Raw genomic sequence first — 12,146 nt, forward strand, 5'->3', positions numbered from 1 at the left:
ATATCTTTAATTAAGACCACAAAGGCAGGTTTACTATTTGTGAATTTGCATTTGTGAATGTAAAATTTGCTCAAGAAAATAATCAAATTGATTAAAAACACATTATTTTCTTTTGTGGGGTCCGAGTTAAAATACCCCAAAATAATAATTTTCATTTGTATAGAAAATTCAGGTAGATACTTCATTTTAATAAAAAAAATCTATATTATTCCAAAACTCTTGATTGGATTGACATGACCAAAAGTACCTCCGTTTCATCAGCATTCACACAAAAAGGAACAGCACTACTCAGTGTCAACTCTAAACTTTCGTATAAATACATTAATCTAATCTTTTTTTTAAACTGTAAGTTATTACAGCATAATACATGCTTTAAATGTTTATATGTGTCGTCAGTTTCGCTTTCTTTACGTCATTCCCTCCTCCCACTGGCATATGGAGGTGGAATTCGTGTTTAGAGCAGTTTACACTTCCGAAAACAAATGATCCAGAAAGCCAGTTGGCTTAGAAATTTAGACGTTGATGGTTTAGCAAATGCATGTTTCATATGTGCGCTCTTATCTATACTTTAGCTTTAACAGGGATTTCGTGTAAACAATGAAGCACAGCGGCAGCGTGATGGATAATGGGTGAGTGGATTTTCATAGCAGGAAATTACTTTACTGTAACGTTACAAATATCTGTCTGCGTTTGTCGACGCGCACGTCCGCGTCCAGTAACTGTTTATGCAAACTCTAGAATGTCGGTTAAAGTTTTAATAAGCAGGTATTACGGTTGATACGCTCGTTTCAGCGAGGAAACGCCAAGCAGCAACAGATGACTATTGTCAACATGGATGAATAAAAGAATATGTGAATTGGTTGATGCAGTCAGCACAATTATATTTTCGGTCAGACAGAATATATATATATATATATATATATATATATATATATATATATATATATATATATATATATATATATATATATAGTTTTCCAACATTAGCCACTCAACATTTTCACTAGCCACAATTTTGTTGTTGGGAAAATATATTTTATTTGCAAAATTTGACTTTGACGTGCTAAAATTATTAGATTTTGTCATGTCCACATGTTTTATCATTTATTTTATTTTGTGTGTCGTGTATGAGCTTGCTCAGTGAGCATGAACAAATGGGTCAGGATTTCATAGTGTCGTATTACAATTATTTTTTGGAATTTAGCGACTTTATCTCTGACCACACCAAATATAAAAAATTATTTCTTAGCCTCAAATTTTAAATGTGTCAAAACAAGCAAAATATAGCTGTGTACTATACTTTCTATTCTATTTAACAAGACAGTTCTTTAAAAATTGTCATTTAAAAAATAATTATTGTCATGTATCTAAAACTATGCACAGTAATCTGTTCTGGCTAAAGGTTTTAGATCACCAGTTAACTACACATAAATGAGGAGTTAATCTCCCATTAAAGCAATTTATTGTAAAGGAAAAAAAGACAGAAAAAAAAGATAATTAAACCATATTAACAAAAATAACTGTAAAAAAAGAAAGCAGGTGAAAAAAAATACTGTGTATGACAATGAAAGGATGACCAAGCGCACACGATTAATGTTAGGCCTGTTAATAATCTGTTCAAAAAATTTAAGTGTAAGCAACTAGTGCTACAAAAACAAATCTGGACCTCTTGAAAGCAGCAAGACTGTGGGTGCATGAGCATATCTTTTTGCCTAGTCTATTTAAAAGAGAACCGATCACATCAGTTGAGCTTATATACACGGTTGCTTCACGCAGGGAAACGGGAGTGCGCATGCGTTTTAAACAGTTGCGAGTGTCACATCAGCTGTTAGCGCGAGTGTTCATCCTCTCATTCGGTAATCACCTGCTTTCTTTTGCTCGCGCAAACACAATAGTGTTTGTCAGTCGTGCTGCTTCTCGATTCTCATCCTTTTTGTTTAACACTGCTTTTAAGAAAACTACAATTTAAAAAATATTTTCAACCGGCCAAAGTGGCTAGTAAGAGTGTGTCTAACCTGCCATAGCTGAAATCTACCCGCAATTGTGCGGGTGTTAATGTCAAGCCCTATATATATATATATATATATACATTAAAGAATAATAAAGTTGGCTGTTTATGCTTGAAAGATAATTATTAAAATAATAAATGATCAACATTTTCATATACATTGCCTACATATTCATTACAAAACTGTGATACTGTACACAGTTCGTAAAGTTTTTTTTTTCTTTTTCTTTTTCATTTTTCATTTTGTTGGTTTAATTTAATTTGTTTAATCAGCCTACTTTCTCCTTGGAGTTTGTATCACCATAGTCCCTAAATATATGTAAATACAGGAAATTTTATTTAACTTCTTAAACCAAATATAGCCCCATTGTATACAGTGTATACTTTAAACCAGGGGTCACCAACCTTTTTAAAACTGAGAGCTACTTCGTAGGTACCGATTAATGTGAAGGGATACCAGTGTGATACACACTTCTCATATAACAAATATGCTTAATTTACTTTTAATTATATGTGTATTATTAATAATTCTTGATATTCATCTATGTAAAGACACTGATCATGCTAATGATTTCTCACAGTAGTTTTCAGCAATGATTCAACAAGGTAATCAACAAGATAAATATCAATATGCAACACTTTATTTATATATGCAAGTAATATATTTTAAAAAAATTTTTCATGTACAATATTTTCACTAGCCACTAACAATTTTTAACAAATCATGCACTACATTGTACCATGTTTGTACAGATTATCTATTTTGTAACATAAATCAACTTTCAAATTTTACTTAAATTATCACTAAATCTACAGCATTTTTAACATAGTCGAGACTCTTCTAACCATTGTAGCTGCCCCGAGTTGGACAAAGAGAGTGGAGATTATATTTGTTAGTCTTTAAGCACAGTTTTGCTATCCTGTCTGAAAATGCCTTTATATTTAAATAAAAAGTGTAGCTCTAAATGAGGCTTCGGTTGCAGTTTTTTGAGTGGTTTTCACAAACTTTCCTTTAATTCGCAGACATTTTCCACTTCCATTTTCCACTTCCAGCTTACAGATAAGTGGCACTATAGTGAGTTTTTTTTAGAATAGGCCCATGGGCAACTTGTAATTTTTGTGGGCTACCTGGCACCATGTTGGTGACCCCTGCTAAAAACTAAAGGACTCCAAGTGTGTGCTGATGGAATGTTCTTACAAAATGTTGACAGAGTATTATGTTTTTTTCTAGATTATGCATGCCAGCAAAAGTCCAAGAAGATCATTTAGGCACAATCAGAGATGTATTTGCTGGTGAAAGCCCCGAGACAATACCCCATCGGCTTATTTCTCTTTTGGAGGTGTTTGACCGTTTTAAGATAGATATCGCTGTGACTGGAGACTCTGGTGCAGGAAAGTCTTCTTTAATCAATGCGATTCTTGGACTGAAACCTGATGACAAAGGAGCTGCTCAAACTGGAGCTATAGAAACCACAAAACAAGCAACTATGTATCAGCAATCAAATCTGCCCCACATCAGGTTGTGGGATCTTCCAGGAATGGGAACCCCTTCCTTTGCGTCCAAGAGTTATGTAAAGATGATGAACTTTGACCTTTACGACATGTTTATGGTCGTGATCTCAGAGAGGGTTCGAGAAAATAACATGCTCTTGGTTGATGAAATTGAGAAACGTAAGAAGCCATTTTATTTTATTAGAACCAAAATCGATAACGATATGAAGTCCCAGCGAAGGAAAAGCAAATTTTCTGAAACACAAGCGTTGGAACAAATGAGACAAGACTGTGAGAAATATCTGAAGGAGAAGAAACTGGACCCTCATATATTTTTAGTTTCAACCCATGACACACATAATTATGATTTTCAGAAGTTCATCAGCACCTTTAAAGATGAGGTTTTCAAAATTAGAGCTGAAGAATTTTCAGGTTTTCTGGACAAGATGCTTCATGGTGGATGGCTAAAAGCAAGGTGAGTATTGAAACTAAATGCTAGCTCAAAACAGTTAGATTTTGATAATATTGCTCTCATAAAGCTACCTTTATCTATCTATCTATCTATCTATCTATCTATCTATCTATCTATCTATCTATCTATCTATCTATCTATCTATCTATCTATCTATCTATCTATCTATCTATCTATCTATCTATCTATATATACACACCCACACCCACACACACACACACACATACACACACACACACAACACACACACACACACACACACACACACACACACACACACACTCACCCACCGGCTGCTTTATTAGGTACATCTTTCTAACTGCTTGTTAACAAAAAAATTCTAATCAGCCAATCACATGGCAGCAACTCGATGCATTTATGCATGTAAACATGGTCAAGGTGATCAGCTGCAGTTCAAGAATGTCCTCAGAATGTATGATTGACATATTTTAAATGTGTTGCTAAATAAATTAATCAACAAATAAACAAATAATTATTTTAAATAAATGAATAATTTCAATGCTTAATCAGCTTGTTTACTGTTGTATGGTTTGTTAGGACAGGACAGCCAAGATACAAATCTGGAATCATAGTTTTTTCAACTTTATTTTTTTAAAATCTAAATATTAATAAAATCACCTTCAAATCCATCTAAATTAAGCAGTGGATGTTTCGAATCCAAAATTTAGTTTTGATATACTTAGACTGGAAAATTGACAAAATGTATTTATGGAATCTGATTTTAACTTGATGTTCTAAGGCTTTTTGGTATAAAAGAAAAATCAATAATGTTGAGCTATATAGATAATTTTTAAGACTGGATTTGGACTCCATGGTCGCTAATAGATTTAAGCACAGAGTAAATTTGTGTTCATTGTTTGTAATCATTCGTGTTATTAATATGTCTCTTTCATTTAGATATGCTACACAGCACGTCCAGCAGACTGAGAAACTTGAAACGGAAGACATCACAAAATTGCAGAATATGTACAAGAGCACAGGCTTTGGAGCTGCAAAAGTCAGTGCTGTGCTGGAGGCTTTGAGTCACTTTCAGCTTGATGTTGCAGTTTTGGGTGAGACGGGATCTGGAGTGTCCACTTTGGTAAATGCATTAGTTGGTCTGGAGAATGAAGAGAGCAGTGGAGCAGGAGCATCCATCAGCAACCCAGCACTGAGTCCTGTATATCCAGATGTCCGGTTTTGGGATATTTCTGGCATAGAGGCTGTCATGGATTACTCAGTGTTTGAGATGAAACAAGCCATGAAATGTTACGACTTTTATATCATCATTGTTTCAGACTGGGAGAAAGTACGACATGTAAAACTCGCCAAGGAAGTTGAAAAATTAAGGAAGCATTACCTCTTGGTCCAGACTAAAGTCGACTCTTGTTTACAGACTCAGGGAGATTTATGCTGTGAAGAGACTGAGATACTGGATGGTCTTCGGGCACAATATACACAAGAGCTTCAGAGGGAAAAACTGTCAGAACAGCAGATGTTTCTCATCAACAGCCAGGACAGAAGTGCATTTGATTTTGTAAGTTTGGAGAGTGCACTGTCCAGTGACCTCAACACTATCAGGACAAGTGCTTTTGCATATTATATCGCAAGAACAGTAAAGGAAACTTTGTAAAAAATATCACAGAAATATGTAAGATAGTTAAACATTAAGAATGAATGTTTTTGAATGAGGAACTGTATCTTACACTCACCAAGGCTACACTAGTTTAAAAAAAAATTATATTAATAATATAGTAAAATGTTATTTAAATTTAAAATAATGTTTTCTTTTTAAATGTATTTAGAAAAATGGTCTTTGTTCTTGATAATTGTTCATATTATCATGGTTGAAAATATTTTTTTCTGCTTTATATTAATGTGTAAACAAGATTATTTGATGAGCAGCAAGTAAAAAAAATTATTTATAATAGAATTATTTTTAACATTACAAATCTCTACCATCTCTTTTCAGTAATTTCATCTTTTTTGATTAATAAAATAATCCAAAAGAACAAATCTAGAAAGATATAAAAACATAGAAATACTCATTTATTCATTCGTTTTCCCTTCGACTTAGTCCCTTTATTAATCAGGGGTGGCCACATGGTAATGAACAGCCAACTTACTCAGCATATGTTTTACACAGCAGATGCCCTTCCAGCTGCAACCCATCACTGCGAAACACCCATACACTAATTCACCTATAACCACATGTTTTTGGACTGTGGGGGAAACCGGAGCACTCGGAGGAAACCCATGCCAAAATGGGGAGAACATGCAAACTCCACAAAGAAGCATTTCTGACCCAGCCAGGGCTCGAACTAGCGACTTCTTGCTGTGAGGCAATTGTGCTACCCACTGTGCCACCTTGACATCACATTAAATATGTTAAAACAGATGTTTTTTTTTTTATGAGCCATATAACATTTTCACAAGAATATGACCCAGAACAAACAACAGTGACAGTTCTGGTTAATTTACCGTCAACTGTTTTTGTTTAGGGTTGTTTTTGGTACTGATGTATACAACTGGTGTGTGATGTTTTAGGGACGTTCAATATATTAATGGAATTTTTCTGTACGTTATAAAGTAGTTTAATAATTTAGTATTTTTCTGTCTGTGATGTGTGTTAAAGTAAACGCAAAAAAAAGGCACATTGGGATTGATGGTCTCTGTCAAAATTCTTGCAAAAGAATAGAAAATATTCATATGGGAAACTGAAAATTATTGGAAAAACTGGTCTGTAGTATAGAAAATAAAAATGTAAGTGTGCCATTTATTTTTTGTATGATGATTGTTGTACCACTTAAAGCAGTAACTTAAAACTGTTTTTTGTTTAAGAAAATGTTTATGGAAAAAAAAAACAGACTATATGTGAGTTATACTGTAACATAAAATCTGAATACATTTAGTGAAACTATTCAAGATGTCTGTGTGCATTTTTCAGGTCAAATTCTTGTGTTGTTTTGGATTACAAGATAAACACTTTGTGACTATGTCAGGCGTCAGTGATAAGAACTGGAAAAATCCAGTCACACCCTAAAACATTTTAAAAGGCTTCATAATTTAAAATGTATCATAAACCTTTTTTTTTTCTTAAAAAAAAACCCAATATATAGTTACACATCGATCTGCCTAAAACAAATTTAATGGCTCTAAAAATAAGGTTTAACAATAATGCCTACATATAGTTGAAGTCAGAATTATTAGCCCCCTGTTTATTTCTTTTCCCTAATTTCTATTTAACGGAGAGAAGATTTTTTTTCAACACATTTCTAAACATAATGGTTTAATAACTGATTCATTTTATCTTTGCCATGATGACATAATGCTAATAATTTTGTCTTTAAAATAGTGTTTAAAAAAATGAAAATCTGCTTCTATTCTAGCCGAAATAAAACAAATAAGACTTTCTCCAGAAGAGAAAGATGTTTGCTCTGTTAAACATCATTTAGGTAATATTTTGAAAAAAAAAATCTAAATCAAAGGGGGGGCTAATGATTCTGACTTCAACTGTATATGAATTATAGTACCACCATGGAACAAAAAGGAGTTTATTTACATTTTATTAAAACATTTTTTAATTCAGATTCATACTTATGGGAAACCACATACCACATGCATTCTGGATAATAGAACAAAAAAATCTGTGTCTGGATATTTAGAACACCCTGACAATCAACTCCTGTCAATAAGTTAATTTTTGTTATTGAAGTTTATGAAATTTTTTAAATATTTACAAAGTAAAAATATTGCTGAACTAATATACAAAACGTTATTACAAAATTCCCAAAAATAATAAAAAATATTTTAGAATTTTGTTACGTTTGAGTCATTTTACATTATTTGTGATAAAAATATGTTTAAATGACAACTCATTAAAGTAATTAAAGTTTATTATTAAGAAGTAGAAAAGTGTAAAGGGTATTTAAGTGAACAATGTTTAAAAATAAATAAATTAGGTATTGAACTTGATTGATGGACTGAAAAAAAAATCAAACTGAAAACTGTCTACTAATTGTAATATATTGTAACATATTTCACTACATTAACATTTGCTATTTTCATTATCAAAGCAGGATTTTGTTTGCTAAACTAAAGAATGACACAGTATTTACAATATCATTTGATTTAATAAGCAAAAGAGGCAGGAATTATGTTTATGCTTTATAGGAAATAAATCAATGATCTGAATGTGAACACAAAATACATTCTTAGCTAAATTATTTCAACACATGTACCAGGGACTTTCACATCATCCAGCCCAGCTTCTTTTTGTATTTCTTTAGCAGTTTTTGCCAGATCATTTAATACTTCTGTCAGGAGGTACTTCGTTGTAGCAAAGGATATTCCTGCAGCAGCAGCACTGCCTAGACCTGGAAGGAGACTCAAGCAATATTCAACTGTACCAATTGCAGCAGAGACTTGTACTTTGGTCAGAACTTTTTCTCGGATGGCAATGACAAACTTTGATTTGGCCATATCTTTCAGGTGGGGCTTGTTCACTTTTTCTGAAAGCCTTGTCAGGGATTTCTAATCTAAGCCAAATGCAAAGTAGCACCTTGTGAGAAATAGAACCACAATGGCCAAATCACATGCTGCTGATAGACCAGGCAGAGGGACCACAGCTATACCAGCAGAGGCAAAAGATACAGCCCAGGTCATGCATTCAAACATCTTTTCTTCTCAAGACATGCACTAGACCACACCGGTCAGGCTTGTAGAAGAGCAGATTGTTTGAGTTTTGGAAGCTCTTCAAAGATTGTGTTTAGAAGGTTTTCAAATTCATATTTGTTAGAATCTGTAGATGAAATCAAGAAAATGTTGGGCTTTCCCAGTGTTCTCAGATTTTTCTGACAGTCTTCTTTTATTGTGTCAAGGACCCTTTGTTCATCAAATGTTTTTTTTTTTTTCCTGATGAAATGTCGTTATCAATCTTGAAGTGAACAATGTAAAGTTTTTCTTCTGCTTTTTCATTTCTTTGGCTAACCTGATGTCATTCTCTGTGAATCTCGCTGAGGTGAGAATCACAGCGATGTTAAGTAAGACATTCATAAACTGGTCAAATGCTTCTTTGGCTTTTGCTGTGGCCTTTTCCAAGGTTGATTCGCCTGAGGCATTTACTGCCTCAACAACAGCAGGGTCTTGAACTTCCATGTTTTGAACAGCAAACTTAGCCAATGATTCAAGAACAGATCTAAGTTAGAGACATAATTGTCAAAGTCAGGGGTGACAAGTGAAGTTTCATAAACTAATTTCGAGAGGAGCACGTGATATGATTGTGCACCGCTGGCCACTCATCCGTAATCAGTAATAATCCAATCAGAATGATCCTAGCTTAGTGTAAATGGATCACTTTCTCCCCATTGCACTATCTTCATTTTGGAAGAATGCTTCCCGCTACAAACGCTCCAGCATTTAAACTACGCTTCAGCATCATTCAACCTTCTGGCATGGAAGAACAAACAATCAACAACAACAACTTCTCCAACCAGAACCCCGCTCTCCCCAAAACTCCAGCAGCTGCCTCGCCAGCAATCGAGCCAGAATCCCCGCAAGAAGCCGGCATATCAACTCTTCCATCTTCTACTTCATCTGCCCCTCACTACACAAGCCACAACTTCGTCTAAACTTATGACGCCGGCGATTTCAAGCCACCGGAGAGAAGCCGAACTCACAGATCACCTAACGTTAATGGTCCACTTTCGGTAACGTGCATGCTTTAAAGGGAAGTCTGAAGATCAGCGTGAATAGAACGCTTTAAATGAAGAACTCACCTCTCAGCCTCCCGCTGGTCAGCAGATCCATAACATTTCGACAGCTGAAATAGTTCGAAGGCAAATGACAAGGCAGTCTAATCCATAAACATAGGTCCACAACACCTTCATTCGTCGATATACATCCATGAAAAGGTGCACTGATATCCAAACCAGCCGCTGGTGAGAGTGGAGCCATACTTTCACGCATAAACATTGTAGCGATCTGATCTACAAAATGGCCGCCGGCCTTTGCACTCTGAACTCTTGACCGTGACTCCAAGGAGCCAATAGCTTAAAGGGGAAGTATCACCATCCAATGAGCTTCCAAAACTGGAGACGGTCCCGCCTTCTCTCCCGACAAATTCATGAATGGACTGCGTGCAGAAACTGAATCCGGCCAAATAATCATGTTGAGATTACAGACATGTTATTTATCATGGATGGAGTAAAGCCATGATAAACATTACATTCACACAGTTCCTATTAAGTGGCAACATCGTTTTTTAAGTCTGATGTAGGCAGTTGATATATTTACATTTTATTAATAATTATATATACATATATTAAAAAAAAAAAAAAAAAAAAATTCTGAAATGAGTATTACCCAGCAAGTGATAGACAACCTACACATCAAGCAGTAACCCTTTTGTATCACTCCAATTGTGACTCTCATATCAATGCACCTGAACGTCAGTCAGTTTATAATGACAGTAAGAAAACAATTTCCTGCTCGACTGCAACAAACAAGAGGAGGACATTTCTGGCCATGGAGTAGCCTTTCATACTTATACTTTGTGTTAAATACATTCGAGTTTTAAAAAACTTCTATATCAGTAAGGGGTTTAAACTCCACTCCATCATCATCTCACCAGCTCTCCAAGAGGTTTCCTGGACTTCCAGCATAGAAACGCCCCACACACTCAGTTCTCCTTCCAATTACCACCCTGCAGGAGGACAAATGCCCACTTCTACAACCCTGGCACATTGTGACATTAAGTATTGGAACATGCATTAACAAAGACGCTTCCATTCACAATCATCCATACACTTATGAAGACTCCTCCCACGAATATCAGCCAATACAATTAATCATGTCTGCTGTACATGTGCCATGTTGCTAAGATTTCATTTCTATTTCTGTCTTGTTTTCCATTTTAGAGTTCAAGACTGCCAGCTCCTGAAACTGCCCTCATTCAACCCATCACACTCTTCATCCATTCCTAATGCATTTACACTCTTCGCAAAGATACTTTCTGCCTATACAGCCCACACCCTTGATACCATATTCACATATCTCCCCCCCCCCCCCCATTTACTCTTCATATCACTATTGACAATATTTAGCACTCATAACGCTCCAATGCTGACTATCATTTGTACTTCCGCTATAGCAGAGTCGCTCCGCCGAGCCTCATTCTCCTTCTGCACCCCCCCCCCCCTCTTCTTCCCATTTATAGATGACACAACCGCCCTGTCACACGATTCTGATTTAAGAGATGCTTATAGCAGTTCTTTGCTCCACAGGTATCCCCCAGATCAACTCCCAGTCACTCTTACACAGGGTGTCTCCGGAGTATCAGAAGGTGTTGGGGGCTGATAAGTCAATATAGAGGAGTTTGAGGGCTTAAAGTATTAGAAAGTCTTAGATTCCTTTACAAGGTAATACATTTATTGTTGTACAAGGTATCATCATATGACTGTGTTCAAGCCATGAATATCAGGATACTAGGTAGTTACGTAATCAGTAAAATTCTACTAAGGTTTGACAGCTTGCCGCTTGTTTACTGCAACACTGTCTCAGTCTGCAGCTCTATAGGTGACAACCTGTCGAATCGGCTAGATTTTAATATACATGTGTCTGTATTCGAATGTTTAGTTGGATTCATTTGTTACATTTTAATATTTAGTAAATATTCCGTAAGATAAATCTCGCCAGCTTTTTTGTTTGAAAATGGTGATAAGGTCTTTAAATGTGTGGGAAAAGTATTAAAGGTGTTGAATTACTTCTCTTATTCCTGTATACTATGTTTCAGAATATGAGCAGCCATCACAGAAGTACAAAGGGCAGCAACAAATCCAGATCCTAGGAAGGTGGTCACCTGATGCCTTCAAGACATGCGTCCTAGCCACTGGCCCCCCAAAGAAGCCCAGATGGCTCTTGTCAGCCATAATCCCACATCCACTCAAGGGCGAGGGCATGACCCAGCCACCTTACCTTCTTCTTTTTCTTCCTTCTAGCCTGAGTAACACTCAGTTTCCTCCCCCAGCCACATAGGTAATTGGAGTTTCATCCAAGCCCCCCGTCACCCCGCCACCCTGGCCGTTTCCGCTGGAGTCTTCACAGCCCCCTCCCATTTCCCGACTCCTGCCGGACCCCGCCCCCCACTAAAGCTCTGACTTCCGCAGAAGTGTTACC

General features: G+C 35.8%; 1 protein-coding gene and 1 pseudogene across 4 annotated transcripts; one reads left to right on the top strand and one right to left on the bottom strand.

The window, feature by feature from the left end:
- Positions 1-433: 433 nt before the first annotated feature.
- On the top strand, positions 434-6,891 carry irgq1 (immunity-related GTPase family, q1). 4 transcript variants are annotated; one of them, XM_087287037.1, is made up of 5 exons: positions 434-629; positions 3,240-3,974; positions 4,890-5,280; positions 5,368-5,508; positions 6,118-6,891. In XM_087287037.1, the coding sequence occupies exons 1-5, from the start codon at positions 598-600 to the stop codon at positions 6,310-6,312; spliced, it is 1,494 nt and encodes a 497-aa protein (XP_087143163.1). In that variant the 5' UTR covers positions 434-597; the 3' UTR covers positions 6,313-6,891. The 4 variants fall into 4 exon arrangements, with proteins under 4 accessions (XP_087143163.1, XP_087143164.1, XP_087143161.1 ...); XM_087287038.1 differs by having other exon boundaries at positions 6,121-6,891; XM_087287035.1 differs by having other exon boundaries at positions 4,890-5,508.
- A 1,298-nt stretch (positions 6,892-8,189) lies between these two features.
- Positions 8,190-9,128, bottom strand: LOC147833353 (interferon-inducible GTPase 5-like; annotated as a pseudogene).
- Positions 9,129-12,146: the final 3,018 nt, after the last annotated feature.

The sequence above is a fragment of the Danio rerio genome, chromosome 16 (assembly GCF_052040795.2).
Source record: "Danio rerio strain M-AB ecotype USA chromosome 16, GRCz13ab, whole genome shotgun sequence".
NCBI lineage: Eukaryota > Metazoa > Chordata > Actinopteri > Cypriniformes > Danionidae > Danio > Danio rerio.

What these genes read in the sequence shown, in the direction of transcription:
- irgq1 (XM_087287035.1), top strand. Translation starts at nt 598, where the DNA reads ATGAAGCACAGCGGCAGCGTGATGGATAATGG. An exon ending in GGCAGCGTGATGGATAATGG is followed by an intron (nt 630 to 3,239) that starts GTGAGTGGATTT and finishes GTTTTTTTCTAG; the next exon opens with ATTATGCATGCCAGCAAAAG. An exon ending in GGTGGATGGCTAAAAGCAAG is followed by an intron (nt 3,975 to 4,889) that starts GTGAGTATTGAA and finishes TCTTTCATTTAG; the next exon opens with ATATGCTACACAGCACGTCC.